This window comes from Xiphophorus hellerii, chromosome 23 (assembly GCF_003331165.1).
Source record: "Xiphophorus hellerii strain 12219 chromosome 23, Xiphophorus_hellerii-4.1, whole genome shotgun sequence".
In the NCBI taxonomy this organism is placed as follows: Eukaryota; Metazoa; Chordata; class Actinopteri; order Cyprinodontiformes; family Poeciliidae; genus Xiphophorus; species Xiphophorus hellerii.
This window is the reverse complement of record NC_045694.1, coordinates 6,343,256-6,365,461: the sequence shown is the minus strand read 5'-3', so window position 1 is coordinate 6,365,461 and position 22,206 is coordinate 6,343,256. Positions and strand designations below refer to the sequence as shown.

General features: G+C 36.8%; 1 protein-coding gene across 4 annotated transcripts in view; it reads left to right on the top strand.

Moving 5' to 3' along the window:
• The first annotated feature begins 392 nt into the window (after positions 1-392).
• The window catches only part of glra1 (glycine receptor, alpha 1), a 117,087-nt gene continuing 95,273 nt past the window's right edge, over positions 393-22,206 (top strand). For 2 of the 4 annotated variants that reach the window (XM_032554668.1, XM_032554667.1), the window contains exon 1: positions 394-1,654. In XM_032554668.1, coding sequence (XP_032410559.1) covers positions 1,584-1,654 — 71 coding nt within the window. In that variant the 5' untranslated portion in view covers positions 394-1,583. Of the gene's footprint in view, positions 1,655-22,206 lie in introns of all 4 variants that reach the window. The other 2 variants (XM_032554666.1, XM_032554669.1) reach the window with 2 other exon arrangements.

The following is a 22,206-nucleotide window of genomic DNA, read 5'->3' as shown; positions in this document are numbered from 1 at the left end:
ATCTCTGTGTGTAAAGATTTGAATGTTTGACTCTGTATTTAATTTACCTTTTGACTCAAGTTTTATTTACATTTGTTTATGTTACTACAATAACTTCAGCATGAGAGGGAACACAACCAGCAACCATTTGCTAATTAAGCAAAGTATTTTGCTTTTTATTACGGAATTCAAAATAAATATGAGAGTTTTAAATATACAAATTACAGTAACTGTAATTTAAGCGATTTTTACTTTTCCCTCCTCTTTGTCCCCCCCTCTCAGGGGATCCCTGTTGGAGGCAGAACTGGCCTTCAGCTGCGTTTTTGACACCTTCCTGGACCAATCAGCTGCAGGCTTCAGCAGCGTGAAGACCAATGGCAGCATCCTGTGGGCGTCTCTGGCCACACTGAGTGCGTATTTTGGAGTTTGGTAAATGACTGCAGCAGGAAAATACAGTGTCGAAGCGCACAGAGCTGGCACTGCTGTGTGTATGTGTGCGTGTCGGTGCGCGCCAGGCAGTGGTCACCTCTCCTGCCATGGAAGAGGGTCCACATCGGTCGGACACACAGGGCTGCATCTTATTATAAAACTCTGCTCAACAGCGGGACTCTGTGCTTTTGTTGGGATTTAACGCGCCCGGTGCGCCGGTGGGAGCGGATGCGGAGCACAGCAGCGGTCGCCGGCGCGTCTCCAACTTGACCACCACCAGACAATGGGAGCAGCTGAGCCGAGCTGCTGCAGCGCCAAGTACTACTACAACTGCTCGCCCCTGGGAGATAAGTACGAGGAGAAGAGGGAGAACCAGCAGCGAGAGGAGGGGGTAAAGAAGGAGAGGGAGAAGAGGAGGCAGACGTGTTGTACCTGCAGCAGCAGCAGCGCCGGGACTCCCACAGCAGCCGATACGCACAGATCCAGAACGACGCTCCGGCTGCCTCAGGGATCCATGTGAGACGGAGCCTGCAGATGTGAGAGAAAGCTCTCTTCTGTGTGCGGATTTTGGGAATATAATACATTCATATTTGTTTCAGCGCTCCAGGGACAAGCGGACGCCGGTTTCTGCAGTCAAACAGCCACTGAAGGAATATGTCTCATTTCTCTGTTAACTGCGGCGGAGCGCACAGACCGGACCTTAGAGTCATTGCGTGTATTTGTGTCAGGTATTAGCAGGCTGCAAGCGGCTGCTGTCCTCTGAAACCAGTGACCCCCCTCCCTTCCCTTCTTTTCCATTTTTGTCCCCGGTTGTCCCCCCTTGAACCAAAACCTGGACGAGCTTCCTCCTTACGGTCCCTCCGGCTGCCTCTGTCCGAGGTCCTGAACACATTTTCGGGCTGGATTCAGTGGATTTTCTGTTGCGGCGGCGCTGGGGGAGTGAGGACGGACACAGGCATGATTTTATGGAGAGTGAAGTGATGGCCATCCCGCGGCTCGGCACTGGAGAACACGGGATCTGAAACGGACACGCACCCACAGAGAAGCAGGACATTCCGGGCTCACCTTGGAGGTCATAAACCATCGCCCAAGCCCCCCCTGTCCCCGTCACCAGACCTCCTTCTCAGCCTTTTCTGAAGAGTGTCCAACACCTTCACAATCCCCCTCCAAATAAAATGAGACTGGCAAAAATGTGCCGACTGAACGCGCTGGGGATCTATTTGTGGGAAACGGTTTTATTTTTCAGGTAAGCACAGGCATGGAACTGACTTGATGGGCGGGGAAGGAAAAGAAATAACCAAGAGTGCGTAATTTGTTTGGGGATTTAATGAAAAGCAAGTGAAATTAGCATTTTTATTGCCTTGATGCGGTCTGGGGCATGCATGGAAATTAAAGCTGGGTTCAAAAGTCTTAAAAGGAGAAGAGGGAATTCGGGGGAGAAAAGTTGTCAAAGTTGCCTGTGGGTTGTGTGAGTTATGGCTGATAAGTATGCGGGTCCGTGGGAAGCACTCCCTGTGATGAAGTTGCATTGAAATCAGACAGGGTTTGTTTTGGGGCGGGAAGTGCGACCGCTAGTGGTTGGATATCGTCTGGGGCATTAGTTCCACATTTTAATCTTCTATAATTTTATAGGATAAATTTAATCAAAACACACACACACAGCAATGAAGTTAATCACTGAATCGTTTGTGCTCTCATGTGATTCCTCACCCCTCAGCTACCTTCCTTTTTATTTTCCTATGACACCCCATGACCAAGACTAACACAGCACAAAACTAAATGTGTGAGTTGGCATTTGTCATTGGTTGGTATCACAAACAAGCAGTTTGATCCAATTCCTTTAATTTGCATAACTCGTTCTTCTGTGGGAATATGCCAGTACAGTAAAATATTATCACAAATTCAGTTTTATAAGTTATTTTCATTTTACATAGATTCATTACTCATTATTTTCTTGTTTATGGTTTGCAGCTAATGAAAACTCAATTTGGTTTTGCTGAAAATAACAATATAACTTCATATCATATCATAAAATTACACGGGGCTGTATTTGAGCCTATGAATTGTGTGGAAGGAAGAAGTGTTTTAGAAAAACTTGGCATGTAACATGCATAGTGGCTTCATGCTATACAAACAACTTCTGTAAAACCAAAGTTCAGCTTTTCATGACAAGACATGACCATTAAAATTAACCAAAATAAACACTTGAACTACATCACTCTGATGTTATGAATTTTATATATGTAGAAAAAGTATGGAGAAAAGGATACAGTGAAACAGAGAAAGCAGCAGAAAGAGGAGACTGTTTATGTATTATGCCAGAAAAAGAAATTACAAATACTGTAAATGTGGTATGAATTCCCTAAAGACCCAAACAAGTACTGGAGGGGAAACAAGTAGAGGTCACGTTATTGTGTTGTTTCAAATGCTGTGAGGGTTTACAATTTGCTCCCTTAGTTTAGTAGAAACTTACTGGTGAAATTTGTAACAAACATAATCTTTTGTAAAACATGCAATAAATCATTGAGTCAGCTCTATAAAACTGAACAGTTTGGCAAATTTGATGAATTTCCAATTCAACTGATGGAACAACTAAATTATTGACAGAAAAGTCAATGAATTCTCTAAACTTTCAAAGTTCAGCCTTAAAACTCGGTTTAGTTTAAATTGTGAAAAAAGTCATTAAATATTATACCCACATCTTTATATGCATCTCTAAACTTTTCACTTCTGGTGACATAAATACTTGCATTTCCCAACCTAAATTGTACTACTTTTTTTGTGTGACCATCTGTAAATGACAGTCGAGCTTGAAGGTGTCTGTTGTCTTGGTTTCTGAGTGCACAGTGAATTAAGCTGCGTTTGTTGTAGAGAGTGATGCTGGTGATGCAGCAGTTTACAATTTGTGGCAGATTTATTGAGCTTTGGTTGTTGCTGGGTTGTTTTTAAAGATTTTAACTTGTTTCAGTTCATCTAAGAAGGTAATTTGGTCTTTTTACAGACATTTTGCAAAATGGTGACATTAATTATTTAATGTGAGAATTTGGGAGTCTGTAGTTGTTTAGAAGAAGGCTCTATAAAGCCTTATTAACTTACAAAAGCCCAGTTTTCCTCGTTAGATTTTGAGTTTCATCAAATTTCCTTTTTTTCTATGATTGGTCAATCCAGTTGTTGATATATATTTTTATGCTACCAAAGAAGGAACCAGCTGGGCTTGCTCAAGATCACTAACCAGAAGACAAAATATATTGTAGAACTTGCTGCACAACTTTTTCAAAAACATATAGGTTATTTTTAAGCAAACATTTTGGCGTGTTTTCATCATTTTGACCCTGCTTGTATGAAGTAAAGAAAGTAGTTAAATAAATCAATAAAAACACTAATTTCTTAGAGCATTAATGAACATGTGTAGATATGAACTCATTTATGGAATTAACTTGATTTATAGATAATTTTGGCTGCATTTGATAGAGTTGGACTTGATTCTTTATGGCATTGTGAGTTAATGTTTTTAGAATTTCCTCTGAACAGGTTCTTAGTAAAGTCTTATAATATGTGTGTTAAAGGTGTAGGTGGAGAATGGAAGACGTATGCTACAATGGACAGCATGGCATTGTAAGACACAATTCATGACACATTATTCTCCGTTATCAGTCCTGTGGGAGATCAACCAGTTCTGTTTTGGGTAGATACTTCAGTTTTTCCTCTCCAATTACTAAATACTGTCACATCTCAGCACTGAGGCTGACTACACTTCACTTTGGCTTTAATCCTGCCCACAGCTGCTGATTGGCAAATCGTCAGTCTTCATGCTCCGCTCAGTGAAACAATGTCTTTCCAACCGAGAAATGAATGTTTCATGTCATGATGCGAGACAAATCATCCATCTCAGTGTAGCAGAAAGACCCAAAGGTCTGCATTACTTCAACCTTTGTCTCCGTGATGACACAGACAAAGGGATCAGTTTTTTGGTGGATTCCCTTATATTTGGTATCCAATTATAAATAGTGGTGTATTACAAGATAAGAATTTAAACTTTTATTTTCTTTATTTATTTAGTTGGAAGCTTATTTTTAAAGATCTTATAAAAAATTGTGCACATGAAGCTAATTTTCAGCTAAACAATGGCTGCTGAGATGATATCTCTTAAAGTTTTACAATTTTTAACACAAATAATCAAATTTATCCACATTGAGAGTGGTTGAGTTTGATGGCAGGAGAAAAATGAATGTTAATTTAATGAAAACTGAAGGCGAAAATGGAACTTGTTGTTCTAGAAAGTCTTCAAAAGCCATGTTGATTAACCAGGATGCTGCAACATTTAATCAGAGACAAGGAAACAGAAAGTCTTATATTAAATATTACTAAACTCTGATCGTTTTAATACACTCAAGTAAAAAAACAAAAAATGCTTTTCTTACATGTGTTTTATAGGATTTGTTTGGGATCCTAGAAATTGACAGACTTTTTTTTTTTTCTCACTGTGGGATTTCATTGGCCACTGAATAGCTTGATTCATTCTGATTGTTCCTTTAGAGATGTTTTTAAAGGATTGCCAATAAATTTGGCTAACTCTGTTGGCAGGAAATTTCCATCATAAGCTGCACTCCAATGCCTAACTATTTAAAGTGTTTTATCAATCAACATTTTTTAAAAAACTTTTGACAAATCGTAATGAAATTGAAGTTGATATGTAGCAAACTAATCTACAGTAGTTAAAAGTAATAGGATATTATGAAGAAGTCAATCTGTACAGGAAGTGTAAAACATTTAAAAGTACTTTTAATATTTCTGCATTGTGCAGCTCGTACATTTAAGACTAACAATCCCAATATAACCCTGCTTACCTTCATAATATCATTTGGTGGTGATTTAGAGCTGCTTTGAATTTAACCTGCAGGTATAACGCACATTTTTCAGTTCATTGCATCACGTGGATTTATTCTCGCTGCACAGCCTCTGAGGTATCTCATTATAAAAACTATTAGAAGCATTTTTCCACCAGCTGCAGACTTCCTCATTTTATGGAATTAGGCAGCCATTTACAGCTGGAACGGGGGGTATTTTAGTGGTCTGCAGGAGTTCTGCATTCAGCGTACACACTGATTAGTAATGAACCACCGTCAGGTATATTGCTGTCTCAGCTTCTCGGCTCTGGACTCTGCAGTTTTCTGCCTAATTGATATCTCTTTCCCCTCCATCCCAACCCAGACCCCTTACACCTCATTCCCCATTCTGCCTTATTACTAAACATCGATTAGCCCGTCAATGACTGAGGCCAGACCTGATGAATACACATTAAATGCTTAAACATTGCTCTCTTTTTCCTCCCTCTCTATGTCTGTGCTTTTTTTTTTTTACTCATTAAAGAAGCTGAGACTTTAGAATTTAGATACAAATGTTCACCTCAAATAAAAATTTAATGACATACCAGAATTTAGTACAGGAATTCTTTCAAAAAAGGCATTAAGGAGATGAGATAAAGCAATGACTCACTTGTAAGATCTTTACAGTGAATGTTTGATCTTCGCCTTCTTCCGTGTTTAGTGAAACATTTGTAGGAAAGACAGTCTGCATGTTTTCAGACTCACTCTGAAAAACGAAAATTTACAGCTTCATTTTTTCATTTCATTGCCTGATTTTTAGCGCATACAATTCATTGTTGTATTTTAGTCCACAGGCCCACAGTATTGCAGTTCCTCTACCATACCTAACATTGAACATTTGGTGCACTTAGACTTAGACGTTTTCTTCCTTTGTTTTACACCAAATCCAACTGGAGTATTTGTTGCTCAAAACCACCATCTTAGCTGAATCAGAGCAAAGCTCACACAGTTTCAGTTAAAATCGTAACAGGAATTAGCCAACTTTAAACATTTGCAGTGTGTTTGTGTTGTTAGGGGACAAATTGCTTTTTCTTCTCATTTCCTGGCAGACAAATGGCCTGTAATAGTTGTTATGATGATTTGGAAAATCTCAGGATGCTGTGTTTTGTTGTAGCTCTCAAAAATAGTGCTGTCAACATTTTTGTTTTGTCACAATTTCATTTGTTTTAATATGTTCACAGTTACTTGCTACCATGTCCCGGTGCATTTCTCATTTCGTCTTTTCATTACTCTCAACTGCTTGCCAACCAATTTCCAGTCCATTTACTTAGAGAGAATATTTATGGTATCCATAACAAAAAAGTATGGACTAACTAACTACACATGAATTTTTATGGCTCCAAGTATCTAAATCAAAATCAAATCAAAGTTTATTTGTATAGCACATTTCAGCAGCAAAGCAGTTCAAAGTGCTTTACACAAGAAAAACATAAGGACATCATAAGAACATAAAAATATTAAGAGTCACCAATTGTTAAATGAGTAGCAAACACTGCATTTTACCAAACTCCGTAGTCAAAATTATCAATACACCAAATATGTTGATTAATGTTCCAGTTATCATGAGTCAAAAGCAATTCTAAGCAGGTGGGTGTTTAGCCTTGGTTTACAGAAACTCAGTCTTTCAGCTGTTTTGTAGTTTTCTGGAAGTTTATTCCAGATTTGTGATGCATAGAAGCTAAATGCTGCTTCTCTATGTTTGGTTCTGATTCTGGTTATGCAGAACAGACCAGAAGCAGAAGACCTGAGAGGTTTGGATGGTTGATACAACAACAGCAGATCTTTAATGTATTTTGATGCTAAGCCGTTCAAATTTATAAACTAACAGTAGCTTAAAGTCTATTCTTCGAGCTTCAGGTAGCCAGTGTAGGGACTGGCTACCTCAAACTGTGGGGATTTGTTCTATTTTCCTGGTTTTAGGCAGACCTGTGAATGCACTGTTCCAGTAATCAGTCTGGTTCCTGCAACGTGATTAAAAATAACCATATGTGACCATCTACCACAATGGTCACAGGAAGATTTGATGTAAATACTTCAACATTAATCTGGGTAATTTAATTTGTGTGTTTTTCTGTTTTGTTTGATTGGGGCACCAAATAATTACTGTCCCCTTGTTTAGTGTAAAGGGGTTTTTATCATTTGTGGTTCTTTAGATGAATTTAGACTATTCATTGGCTAATAGACCAACAATACTTAAAAATCCTTTTTTTTGTTCAAATGAGAAGCCAGAATGTGGGACTTTTGAGACATCCAACTTTTCTGACCTAGGTCAATACAGCAGAATAATCACAGTGGATTATTTTAATTGAAAACTGTAAAAACACCAATGCACCTATAGTAAACCTATAATAAAATAATAAAACCTATAATAAAATAAACACATGTTGAGGTTTTTCTGCAATCTCTTTTAATAATCATATGTTTTTAGGATTGTAGCAGGCGTATTCAGGGAGGGTCAGTTACATGCCTTTATTGATGCTGTGTTCAGAGTTACTCAGTGTATCTAAAATTATGTGTCATCAGGATATAGTAAGATATTTTAGAAATACTCTACAATATCAGTGAAGGGGAACCTGAAGAAACAGAACAAAAGTGGACCAAGAATGGGGCCTAGAGAAACCACATTTATGTTTAAAATTTATATTTTCCAGCAGCCTCAGTATGCTTAGTAAGATCTAATCCAATTTAGTAAAGTACATCACAATCCCAACCATATCTATCTTTCAGCATCTTATAATTAGTAACATCGTCCATACTGATTTCACAACACAGGACTTCAAAAGGAAATGTTAACATTTAAAAACCAGGCATTTCCAGCTCAAAACATCACACTAGTTGGTAACAGTGGATTAAAACTCAAATATTTTGAGTTAGCAACTAACTTGTTGCTCAAGAAAACAGACATGTAGCTTTTGAATTTAGTTTTTATATTTGTCTTGTTATATTTTACTGTTACTGGCTGTACTAACATCCAATCATGTGGCTTAATTTCAAATTCAACATTTTCAGAGTAGAAACCAGTATTGACACTTTGCTTAACCCTGAGTTGCATTGTCTACTTTTATTGACTTTTTACCCAAGAATGATGAATCAAATGTGTCTGGAATGCCAACGTACCCGTCAATAAATCAGGACTGACAAAATGATTGTCAGGCCTGTGAACAGACAATGTCATTGCTCCGGCAAGAGGTCATTGTTGTTGAAAGGGCAATTTTTTTATACTTGCTGATATCCAAAATTTAGTTACGAGTAAAAAAGGAGTTCCTACAAATGCCGCATATCTACGTTTTATTATTCTGCAGGGAAACTGCATTGTATGGCTTCATCATCTTTGAACAGATATAAAAAGCGATAAATGGAGATCTTTACATTTTCTCAGTCATTAAGAAATTTAACTATATCTGATTTGTTGCACCACAGAGCATCACCAGGTTTCGAGAACTCTGCTTCTCCTTTAAAGGAAAATCCAATGATCGTTTCTCCATTTGATCAGGCGCTCTGCTCATTCCTCATCCTCCTCCCTGTGATAACGCAGATTGATCACCTCTCTCCTTTCTGGGTGCTTGCACAGATCGTTACTGTACTCTAAAGCAGGCAACGGCTCTCAGTATGCAAACTATTCATCTTTATGCTAAACAAAATGTGCAGAGAGTGACCTTTTCCTCTATTGATATCTATATTCAATACGACTCTTTACTTTGTCAAGTGGAAACAGATAAACGTGCAATTTAAATGGTTTGCATCAGAGACCGAAATATTCATGAGTTTTGCCTTCACCATTCTTTATGTTTAATGCTATCAAATAATTGTTGAAGTGTGAAATCTATGTATTTCTTCAGGGACATTCCATAAATTTCTTGAAGCAGAGTGAATATTCATCTAAGCCTCAGGTCTTTAAACTCTCCTTGATTTGGCCTTGCAGAAACAGCTGCAAGTGAAAACTTCCTCTCTTCATAATGTGGGCTCCTATCATGTTAAAGCACAAATTAAATTCTACTCAATTCAAAATTGTGGTGTTAAGTAAGGTCATTTATAGATTATTTTTCACTGAGAATTACTTTGTGTTTAACATTGTATGGCGTTAATATTAAATGAAGTCCTTATCCTGATTTGGCTCAAGGAATATAAAAAAAAAAATGGACAGATTTTTTATTCCTTCTGTTTAATGGAAATGTTAGGCTTCACACTATTGTAAAAGCAGAGCTGTGTGAGAATAGCTTACTGGACTGTCACGTTACCTGGAGTCAGACTTTACTTTTAGCTGTGGCATTCATTAGGGTTGTGACTCAGTGTTGGCTGTCATCTGTATTTACAGGCACATTGCATGTCTGCCTTTGTTTCAATTAAGAGACAGAACAACTGTGTTTTTTTATGTTCAAGAACAAGTAGATAAACATTTCCCATTGGAACAAAGAGCACAGAAATGTGGCTGCTTTTTTCCCTCATATATCATCATTTTTCAAGACATTTATTCTTACAATTGTGTTCGTGCTTGAAGATTGCAAAAATTATACTTGTCCATGACTGAAATTGAAAAAATGTGATACAAATTAGGGAGGAAAAAGAAAGCTAGTGTCAAGCAGCCAAGAACATGGCTGAAAGTTCGTGGTGAGTGATGATGTTACATTTGTAACACTGAAACTGGGCATGAATGCATGATGCAATGGCCAACCAAAAGGAATGTAGTGGCAAAGTCTCAGGCTGGAAATTTAATTAAGATGGTGATTTATGTGGTGATACATCTAACAGACCAGCACCCTACCTTGGGAGTTAAAAGAGCCCAGTTTTCACTTGTCCTGTGCTGTCCAGACTCCTACTTGACCATTTTCAGATATTTTTGATTGTGTTTTGAAAAAAAAAATCCAATAACTCTTTAAATTGGACCTGTAGGCGCTTTCTTAACAGGAACCTGTCACAATGACACATTTTGTTTCCCTTTCTATGTTTGAATCTATGAAATGTAATAAAGATGAGACAGTTTGATACACAGAAAATACGACTTCAGCTGTCAGGTGAAAACTTTAGTCAGGGGAAGTGATGAGCCTCTTTCTGATTGTGTGTCTGGCTTTTAAAAAACTGGAGTTTCTTCCTTTCTTTTTTCTCAAAGTTTAAAGCTTAATACCATCACAGTTGGTTTAGTGTCATGCTTTCTATAATCAGACAGCTTTTCACTTGTGCAAAAGTAAAGTTTAATTAGTTTAAGTTTTTATAGTATTTTTAATCTTCTTTAGAGGTTGCCTTTTATACAAATAAATGACAAAGTAATACAATTAGAGAAACAGCAACATTTTACTGAGTCATTGCAGATATTTTCCTTGAATATTTATTATGTGCTGGGCATTTTTTGGCAGATTTGAAAAGCTTTAAGGAGTGTCAGAGAGAACAGATTTTCCATAATTGTATTCAATAAAATCTTATATATAGTCAAAGTGGTTTTAATAATGACTATCTGCTTTAATATCAGGAACGAAAGAACAAATTTGCACTTTCAAATTGTTGAAGACAAAGCTTGTGTGCTCGCTTCACCTAAAAGGTTTTGGTTCTGTGACATTCTGATTATTGTCTGCCAGACTGAAAGGATTTCTTATTTAAAGTAAAACTTCAGCATTATTTAGAGCAGGAATCTCCAACCTTTGACTTTGCTTTGGTTCAGCAAGATTAAAAAGTTAAACTTTACATCAAAAAAACATAATATCCTCTCAAAGTAAAATGAGAAGGGAAACAGATGTAACATGCCGCTATTCTGAGGAGGGAGAAAGTCAACAGTCATAGTAAAACAAAAGTACACCCTCCTTATGTTTAAAGGTTTTATATGCCATGACATAATAGAAATGTGTTGTATGATTTACATCTGATATAAAAGCTGAGAAATGTAAAAGATTCCACACTGTCATTATTTAATAAACAAAGATAAACCCAAATTGAAAAGGTAATGTGAAACATTAAGTACCACCTTGACGCTCTCTTTGGATTTAAGAGTGCAAAGGAGCAGCCAGGTGCTTGATTAATTGATCATCATTAATGGGATCCCACATTTGTGTTATCACAATGTCCAGGCAAAAGGATTTCTGCCCTATTAGAGATGCCTATGTAATGAGAAATATTTTTCACCATAGACAATTCTCAGAGAAATGTCAAAAACATGACGGCTCCATCTTCGACTAGGTTTCAGTTAGCAACTTAAATGTAAAGTTCATGACAGGATAATTGGAAAAAAAAGATTTGTTATGGAACAGAACATATTTCTCTATTAAAAAAGGCAGGTGTGGACAAACAAAACATAAGTAGAGATGTTTGATTAAAATGTAGAGCACAATGTTTGGAGAACAAACAAACAGATGGTCTCAAATTTGACTCTCAAATACTTTGCTACACATTTAGTTTTATGGTAATATTTTTTTCTTGCTCATGGGAGACAGCATTATTCATGTGACAGATAGTTACTCTGGCCAAAGATGCTGAGAATTTGTCTTTTTGATTTCACATTTCTTGCTTTACGTTTTTAGGAGAACACAGATCATTAAACTTAAATCATACATTAGGATGATTTAAAATAGAACTAATCATCAGTTTTCATCATAACTGCAAAACAACGTCTGTGTTCTGCAATTGCGGTGTTTCCATTAAAGAAGAAACGCAATTAAAATCAAACGTGAATAGGTTTGTTCATCCAATAAGTAATTAAAAATGAGTTTTAAAAAAATCATCATCCTCCAAACACTTTCTGTTGTTTTGTTCTTCAACATTCAGTTGTTGCTCATGTGACTCGTGTGATGTGAAAAAAAATGTTTCCATTGCAGTTTTGTGAAATAAACCAATTTTAATACGGCCAAAAAAACAACCTCATCCTATTGCGAAAACTTAGCAAAAAACTACTTTTTTTCAAAATTGGTGTGTTTTCATTACACAAATTTATGTTCAAAATGTCAAACTGTGCAATGACATGGTCAATGAAAATGCAGCTTTTGATAGAGTATGCAGTTTTGCAGCTGTAAGGCCTGTGTACCTGGCAGTCATTGGTTGGACTAGTGGAGGGCTTGACTGAAAGAGCATAATTTAAGCAATAAATTAATGTTGGAAAAAACAGTGGGGAGAAAAATTACATGAATTTTGATGTTTATAAGGTCAGATAACTATTGTTTCAAAGTTAAGCTTAATAAATTCAGCTTTTCCTTTTACTGCATCTGTGTTTAATAAATATTGTAATGGCTTTTTTATTAACTTGTTAGATAAAACATGTTCATCTTTTTTCTTTTACTGTGCCATAATTTATAAAGTTCTCCGTGTAAAAACCATCAGAAATATCAATGATTGATTATTAATATGTTTGACAGGCTTTTGTTTGCAGGGAAAAATTCAAAATGATGGTTTAATCTGCACCTTTTTTAAATCCCAGAAAAGGTGTCAATTTGATTCTGAACTTAAGGCTCCACAGTTCACCCAACGGGGTCAGACACAGAACCCAATCATCTGTGATGTGTTCTGGGTTTTATGTGTGCCGCTGAAGGACGGCCCGGCTGGCCGGCTGCCCTTCTCAGAAATCTTCCCATGTCAGTTCGCATCCTAGTTGCGTTCAGTCAAATTAAACCAACCGTGTTATTTATGAATCTGCCCTCGGGCTGTTTCATTTGTTCGGCAGCAGTAGGGCCAAACATTTATCACCCCCATCCTCCATCATAACAAATCATAACATACGCTGTATATACATTATTTTTCTGTGATCAATTTCCCCCCCCCCCCCCCCCCAAGTTCTGTAATGAAAAACAATCGACTGCTCTGAGAAGTTTGCTGCCACCTCAACAATAATTAACTTCTCGGCAGGTTCATTTCCAAAACCTGATATATGATGAAACATTATTGATTAGGAGACTGTGACACATTTGCACCTTAAATTGCAAAGTATATTATCAATGACCTCTCTGAGCTGTAACCAAGCTGAAATGTTAGAGCCTCCACAGCAGCACAGGAATCAGAAGATTCCTCTAAACTACTGCTCAAGGTTTTATTAATCTAAACGTGTAGTAATATAAGGGATTATGAACAGTATGTTGATTTTGTGCGAGATAATTAGCAAATAATCGTAAAAACAAAAAAACCCCACAAAAAATGTGGTGAGATGCAAAGGGAGCAGCACAATTACGTCCAATGTTATTCTTACACCTTTCAGATTTAGATTTAAAATATTTTTTATTAAATTAAGAAGTTTATTTAATTAAGGAGTCAGGTATGTTTCAACGATAACAAAGCAATCGGTTTTTATTTGTACATTATTTTAGAACATAGTATGTCGAAAATGATTTATAGCAGCCTCAATATTCGAAATTTTTTTTATAAGTGCTGTTTAGATTCATGGTGGTTTGCACTGGCATTTTGACAGTTTATCTTTAGGGATGAGCTCCGTGTCTCTAAGGTGGGAAAGCCTCTTTGCCATCACCCTAACCTTTAGCTCCCACCACAGATTCTCTGCCTAGGAGAAACAATCTTGGACTCTTTAAAGGTTTTATATCATTTCCAGTAAGAAGAAACATGTTGGTAAAATTAAACCTGAGTATTTCAAGGATTGTAGTAATTTTAGACTTTTAGCTGTATGAAATGCCTTCTGGGACTTAAACCACAACTTCATTAAGGTTTCTTAATGAAGTTGAGTTACAGTTTTATAACCTTCATACATAAATTACAGTCTTTGTAATAAGTTCTCTTAAAGTTTGCTGCCTTCCTGTCTGTGAGAAGCACAATTAAAACCCTTTCTAAGAACTTGAGTTAGAGGGATTGCAAACGTTGCTTGTGAATATGTTGACCCTCTTACAAACTCTAAGACCCATTTCTGATGTAAAACTCAGCCAGAACCTTGATCATCTGCACACTTTCGGTGAAGCTTTGAGGTGAATGTTTGGAATATAGTGGACTCCCCATTAGAAGAGACGCAGTTCCTCCAAGGCTTTTTAGCTTACACAGAACATCTGTAGAAATCATGTACTGGTTTATTTTAGTCTCATGTAGGTTTTGAGTGCAGCACGGTGTCAGCACTTGCAGCACATCCATGACATGAAGCCCCACAAAGCAGAATTTTATGCACTAGTCTCAAATCAGAGCTACTTCCAATCTTGAAGTTAGCTCTGTGCTTGCATAGGGGGATTTTTCTAGTGTGTTGCTGTTTTCTCACAGGGTCCAGGAGAGATGTGGCATGATTTAAAATGCTACATTTGATGTGGGAATGTGGTGCTAACCTACATACAACTCAAGACACTGTCTCAAGGACACTGAAAATGGAGTAGCTGCTACTTAGAACACAGCAGCATCATGTTTGCATTTACACTGATCAGGTTTTGAAAATTTCCTACTATCCAGACACATTTTACATTTCAAGTTCATCATTGGTTATGTAGTGATGTTGCAGTACATAATTTAAACTGTGATAATTTAATAATTCAATAAAAACTGCTCTGATTTGGTCAGGTGAAAGAAGAAAACATTTCAGTCAAATGTCACATAAGAAATCGAAACTACTAACGGAGCTGTTGATGCCATTAACACTTACATTTTTCCTTAAAGTAGTCCGTGATCAGCGCCTCTGTGTTTTTTGTGGGTATTCTCCACCCACAAACAACCAACTGGTTGCCAAATTACGCCTGCTCACTTTTCATTAGGTTCTGATGGAGATTTTTTTTTGTTAAAGGAGATTTTTCTTTCTACTGTCACCACACGCATGCTAAGTATAAGACACTGCTTCAAAGCATTATACCAGTTGGCATAATACTGAGTTTCACTGTAGTGTTTATACTTATGGTCAAATTGTAGTCAGTGTAATGGACTTTAATTGATCTGTTTATGCAATTAGAATTAATTGACAGCACTTCTGTAAATAAAATGGATCTATCTGTTCTAAAAAGAAATATTTGTTGTGAATCAGGGCCATATAATTAAGCTGAGTTGAATCGAATTTAATAATTATTTTATCTTTGGATGTGTTTAACTTAAGTGTCACAGCACGTCAGTTCCTGTTAACAAGTGTTGTCAAATTTGGAAGCAAGCAAAAATGATGAAGTGTAAGAAGCAATTCACAAAGCAAAAGAACAAAGTTCAAAGAACAAGGACGATGACTGGGTTATAAAAAAAAGTTAAAAAGTCAGACGATGCCTGAAAGAACCCATTAAATTCATTATTAGAAAGAGGACAGAACAGGGCATCTTGACAAAACTGTTACGAAAGGGCAGATTACTTAAATTAACCAAAGAGCGAGTGCATTAATCAGGGGTAATAAAAGAGGCCAAAATTACCCTGAAGGATCTGAAAGGTAACACTGCCGAGATCTGAGTATCACACACACGCCCACACCTCCCTACCCTACACACACACAGACATCAAACATTATTGCAAGCATCAGATTCTACATTTTCATATTTTGAGGGGAGAAAAAAAAAGATTCAAGTGGATTGATAGATTATCCAAGCCTGTTGAAAGTCATTTATAATAATAGAAAAACATGACCTTATTAAATTTAACTACTGTGTATATTTTGTAGAAACTAGTTTAGAGGTTACATTAAAATGTTCTTAAACATTTCCTTCCTTTGCAAGCATCGAAGTGGTCGAATCTGTGCTTTACAGTTTTGTTACACTTAATAGAATTTGAATCACATTTAGAACCAGATTTATACCTTCAAACTGACAGAAGGCATCTTATTTTACCTATAACTGTATTTTCATAGGAGACAAAACTGTAACTCATTTCTGCATTGGAAAAAATGTGCGCACATGTAAACCTTACTTCTGAATGTTTTTCATAAATCAACAGAACACATTTTTGTAAAACAAAATGTTTTCTTTTTTTCCCCCTATATTTCTTGTGTTTCTTTCTAATTTTCTGGTCAAAAGTTCTTTTAAGGCTTGAAATCATATTATGTCTCATATTAATACCTCAACTAGAACTGTTTGGACACTGTGGACCGCCACAGTAGAAACCTGTATTTCATATCTAAAACTGTAGATTTGAGTCAATTTCAAACCAGTATGTGTCAATCTGTAGGTGATATGTGGCGATTTAAGTTGGTTTCCCCATTACAGCCTGGATGACAAATCTGAAAATTGCTCTGTTTGCAATATGTTGGAGTGTTGACTCATCACAATCAGAGCAGAAAACATGGACTAAAATAAACCTTTGTAGCAAATAAACACAAAACAAAAATGTGAATGGAGCTCATTACTTAAACTAGAGCTATTCAATGAATAGGTCAAAAATGCATTTTAAAAGTCCAAACAATGGATGTAGCAGTGGTAAATATGATGCAAGTTGAAGGCGTTTGGTGTTTGTAGTGATGAGTTAGTGTTTTGTAAGAGGCAGCCGAAGTATCTGTTAGTGCCAGGGATGTGTTGCAAAATGCCAGGATGGGATCAATTAGGATTTCAAGTCTTCAGAGGCTTTAGGAGCATAATGAGGAACACTTAGGACTAATAATTAGAGCGTTGCATTTGCCCACATCTCTCTATAGCTCTTGCTCTCTGAGACTGGCACTAGACGACTCAGCTGTTTTTCCTGCTCCTGTGCTGTCTCAGCACTGGCCACAGGTCTCCACAGTAGCCTCGGCCAGCATTGATCTGAAATAATTAAAGCAAATCCGAGGTTTGATCGTTGAAAACCCAAAGAAGAAGCTGCTGGGGGGGAGAATTATCAACATAAGCTGCTGAAGAGACTTTGAAAATCCAGCAGCTAAAATTCAACAACGCTTGTTTCAGCCTCTGGAAACCATTCAAGTTAAACTGTGTTTGTGTATGCTAAGAAGTCAATGACAAACACTTTTAAATCTTTAATTACGCCACAGGAAACTGCTGGACTGCTGTTATATGAGAAACATTTTTACTTCTTTCATTTGCAGCCAGTCATAAGAATAAAATGCAGGTCAATCAAACCTATTTATAGAGAACTTTTCATACAGCCAAGTGAAACCCAAAGTGCTTTAACTGTGACAAACTTTTAACCACTGGAGACTCACAATAAAATGACTAAAATGAAAATAAAATGGTCAAAATGAAACTAAGTGGTCAAAATGACCATTTTATTGTGTGAATAAAATGTGCAATAAATGAAGTAAACAGACGAATAAAAATGATAATTTTATAGATAATAAAATAATGAAGAATTTAAATTGAAGTAAATCAATTATGGAGTTAAGGAAGTGTAATGATCTAAATTAGCAAAAAAATGCTGCTGATATATGTATATTTTAGAAAACATTAGAATGAAACCCATTCATAATAAATATACAAAAACAAGCAATACAATCTGGTGAAGAATAATATTGATAAACCATATAATAGTACTTGCTATGACATGAACTTAAACAGCGATTAATAGCATATAAGTAAATTATTTATTCATATGCTAAATGCGAAATTAATGAATATCTGTGGACAAAGAGCTTGCTGGTTTTGATAAATGGATGGAAGACAGAGGAACAGTTGAGTTAATGGTCAAATATACCCCATATGATCAATAAATGGATGATCAGATTATTGCATAGAAGGATAAATACATAATGCAGCACAGACTCAGCTGTTTTGAACATATTATAGAAGATTTTTTCATAAAGTGAAGAAGGTTGTGTGTTCAGGTGAGAAATTAAAGCCAATCACAGCAACCCAGATTCATCAACGACTCAGGTTCCTGTAGCTTTGTGCGTCTGGTGAGTTAAACATCCACAGTTAGGAGCTTTCATTTCATTTCCTCTCATTTACCTGAAGTGCAGTCGGTCTGAGAGGTGGGAGGAATATTCAGCAAACTGATGTTTGCATGGTGCTTACAGCAAAGGCAACGCAGGCAGGCTTTTAAAAGGCACCAGTTGGATCGGTTAAGCCAAGTAATTATGCAAATTGAAGACACCTGGCAGATGTTTGGCTCTGTGACCCAGTGAACATCAAGTCTGTTGAGTAGCAGAGAAAGGAGAAATTAATATGGTGGGAATGAAACAGCACAACAAGCATTTCATAATCAAGATTTTCCTCTCCAAATACTCAGCTTGTTCCAGTAAAATCTTTCTTGTTAGGAGCAGGATGCATCCATAATCAGGTTACTCATATTTATCATCACAGAGATGTTATGCTGCACTTAATAAGGTTTGAAAGAAAACTAGAAACAGAAGTTTAAAATGCATCAGTTTTGCCACTTGTTTAGATTAAAACTGGACGTTTAGCAGTCTTGTTATTTTGAGATTCACATATTACCAAACATTTTCACTAAAACCATATTTCATTATTTTTGTTAACATTTCAAGAAGAATGAAGTTGGGCTCATGTTTTCTCCAGAGGTTTTTGTATCGTTTCCTTCAGTAGTTCTTGGAACAGCGCCACCACAGGTGACAGAGTGAACAGTTTTCTCAGTTAGTTTGGATCATTTGATACAGCGCAGTGTGAAAGCGAATAGCACCAGCTAAAAATATAACAAATGTTTCAATTTTAGTCACCAATTGAACTGAATCTTCCGGACTATCAGGTGTGAAAACAGCCCAATTCTCCTCTATTGCATGATGGAGTTAGAGTCAATGGAAATGGTTTTTTAAATGACTTCCACAGATAAATGGGCAGCAACATCTGCTTCTCTGAGGTCATTGATGCTGTCGATCAGCAGCACCCACCACCTGCTTTCTCTTAAATCCTGAAAGCAGCAAGATTGTTTTTAAATTGTCAACACAATTATTTTGTTGACAGTTGGCAATTGAGACAATGGGTTCATCTCTGTTAAAGAAAGTGCGGAATATGTGCTGTACTTTTGTTTATATGAGGTTAATTTAAATAATTTCAGACTCTGACCAGTTCATTTTGTACTTTTGTACTTCACTACTTTTCACTCTTTGTTGCAGCCACAGAGATTTTTGCGAGTTGAATTCTTGCATCATTCTCTATGGCTGCAACAAAAAACTAACAACAAACCTTTTGTAAAGAATCCTAAAGTGAAAAGAAGCCAGCTTGCTGGGCTGGAGCTCAAAAACATATCTCACAATTTATTTTGGATCACAGTAATCTCATAGCACTGGAGGCATTTTGTTGGAAAAAGAAGTGAAACATGGCAAAACAAAACTAAGACTCCAAACCGATTCATCTCATTTCTATTGTTGTAGAGCTGAAAATCCTTTACCTTCCCCATCTTCTGTTGTTTATGATCCTCTAGGAACTTTTCCCCTCAACACTCAATGCTTTGCAACTAAAACCTGAATGAACTTGAAACCAGTCATGCTCTGCTGAAAGAAAGGCTGAACCCCCCCACTCCGTCACGCTGTCACAGTGTCAGTGCTATTCAGCCTGAAGCGTTGTCCCACGCTTCACGTCCTGCGGACATTCCCTTTGTGTCGAGGACACGCAGCTGTAATCCCGATCTGTGACTAATCAGATTGGGCTGTCATCGCACCAACAGTGTGTTTGTTCGATGCTAATTTGAGAGCCATTTCACACGGAGCTTATGCTTCATTGTGCCGTCTGTGCCTCGCCGAGCTCAGCGCTGAACAACAGAAATTAGTTTTCTGGAAGAGCTCGATTCTATCACTTTTGTGATCATCCTAAAGAGGATTAAACTTGGATTTGTCACGCTGGCACAAGATAATCTCTGATCCACCTAATTTGTTGTGTGTTAAAATAGAATCTGATGCATTATGAGTCTGATGTCTTCTATAAGATCGACACCGACTTGCAGAGTTTTATCCGATCATTAATGATCACTGATCATTTTTTCAGGCCGTCTACACTAGCACTCTTATATAAATATTTATGTCTACAAATAATTACTGCCCATCTCCACTAACTCTCATTAATCAACAGTTTGACCTCGGTGATTCCAGCAAGATAACCGGATAATCGCTCAAAGAAGTGTGCTTGATTTAATCTCAGCTGAATCTAATTGTTTGATTATTATAATTATGCTATAATTCATTTTAATAGACGTAATTTGGTTAACGAAGTGGATTAGCACTGCTTCATGTTTCACACACATTTAGGATTACAAACATCTGGATGTCTGCACATTTTGTTTCTACAAAACTGAAAATTTAATTCTTCTTTGCTTAAAATTTTTGAGTTTTGTTCATATTAAGCCATAAATATGAATATTATTACGGTAAATGTCTTTCTTATCCCCTGCTTGTAACTGATGCACTTTGCCTCTCTCATTGTCTTATCTTGTTGGTATTCTTTATTTTATAAGAATACCAAAAATTGTTTGAAGAGACTAATTCAGGTAAATCCCCTGGACAGCCGTTGAAGCTGAGTCATGAATGCATTTTAACTACCTTCTTTCCTGCTTTTAAGGCATTAACGCATCTTGTTCCAGAAACTTTATGTGAGCCTTATTGCTTCATGCCAAAAACAGTTCAAAACGGGTGTTTATGACCATTCTCCTGCTGGAATAGGAATTAGAGTCCAAGTCTCAACCATTTAGCTGTTGCTCATTTTGACTGATACATTGGCCTGAAAAATTTGTAGAACTTTTGCACTGGAAAGTAACCTCATTAGCTGATAACTTCAAATAAAAAGTCTCATTAGTTTAATTTCATGCAAAATATAAATCGATAAGAGACATTTTTGGTAATATTTAGAGGGTGTTTACATAACACACAGAGCAGTGTTTGCCTGCAGACTCATGACCTTCTGTTAGGACAACCAGGACAGCCAGAAGGGACATCAGCAGATGACACACTGGAGTAACACCCCCCCCCAATCCAACATCCAAAAAAACCGTATGACTAGGCTTAAAAAATATTACCTCCTTTTAACATATCTGTTGTTCTATAATAAATAACTGGGTTGTGAGTAAAAACACTTGATAGTTTACTTTTCTTTCACACTGAATCCAACTGAATCATGTTTAAGTTAATATGTTGTCACTCTGTTTTTTTCTAGTTTTTCTTGTGCCTCAATTTATTTGTTTGTAATCACATTATTTATGCAAATGTTTCTATCTCAGTCTTTAAAAGACCAAAATTGCATATATATTTTTTGTCAGATGACATTTCTAAATATAATGAGATGTTTTGATTTACTTCAGTAAAAATATACGGAAGTAATGCTGCTCTTACTTGTGTATAGTTTTTGGTTACTCTACCCACCCGCTGATTTCCTTCATCTGAATATCTAAAGCGTCTTCTCGCTGCCGTGACTGATGTGCCTACAGCGTAACCAGCCTGTGATCTTGCACAATCTTCATCCTGATTTTTGTCATATTTCCTGAAATGTTAGCACTCAGATATCGCCTTGTTTGCCTTTCATGAAACTGTGATGAGAGACACATGTTGGAGCTGCACGCTGGCATTTAAAAAGCTGCTGGCTTGTCAAGATGGAGGTATACAGCTAAAGGTCAAAACTGAAGACGTTTACAGGCCAAAAATGTTCAACACTCTCTGGATCTCATAATGTGCGCCTCCATCAATATTTAGCATGGTTAGGACAAATCGTTCAAACACTGAGGCTCAGTGTTAGCTCTGCTAAATCCATCGAGGCTGATGTTAACTAAGACCTTAATAATAGTCATTAATAGTACTAAATTAAAGAACTAATTAATGTAGAGAGACACAAAAAACATTGTTGATATGGCTAAAAACATACAGCCATCACTGCAGCATCCATCATAAAGTCAGGAGTGCATTTGTGAAGTGAAGTTCACTTAAACTTTTCAGTTTTGTCATCAACATCATCAGTCAGCAAACATCTGATGTAATTATCTGCATTGTGATTTATGGTTATGACAGCATCATCAGCATCACTGCTATTGTTGAACAGCAGAGGCTCACAGAAAGAGCTCAGCATCATCCTTCAGCTGTGGACAGCTAGTGAGACATTGTTTGTTTGTGACTGAATTTCAGCTGGATGAGATATAATCTGCAGCAGTGATATATTTTTACTGCCAGTTATTAGATTTCTTTTTGTTTTTGTAG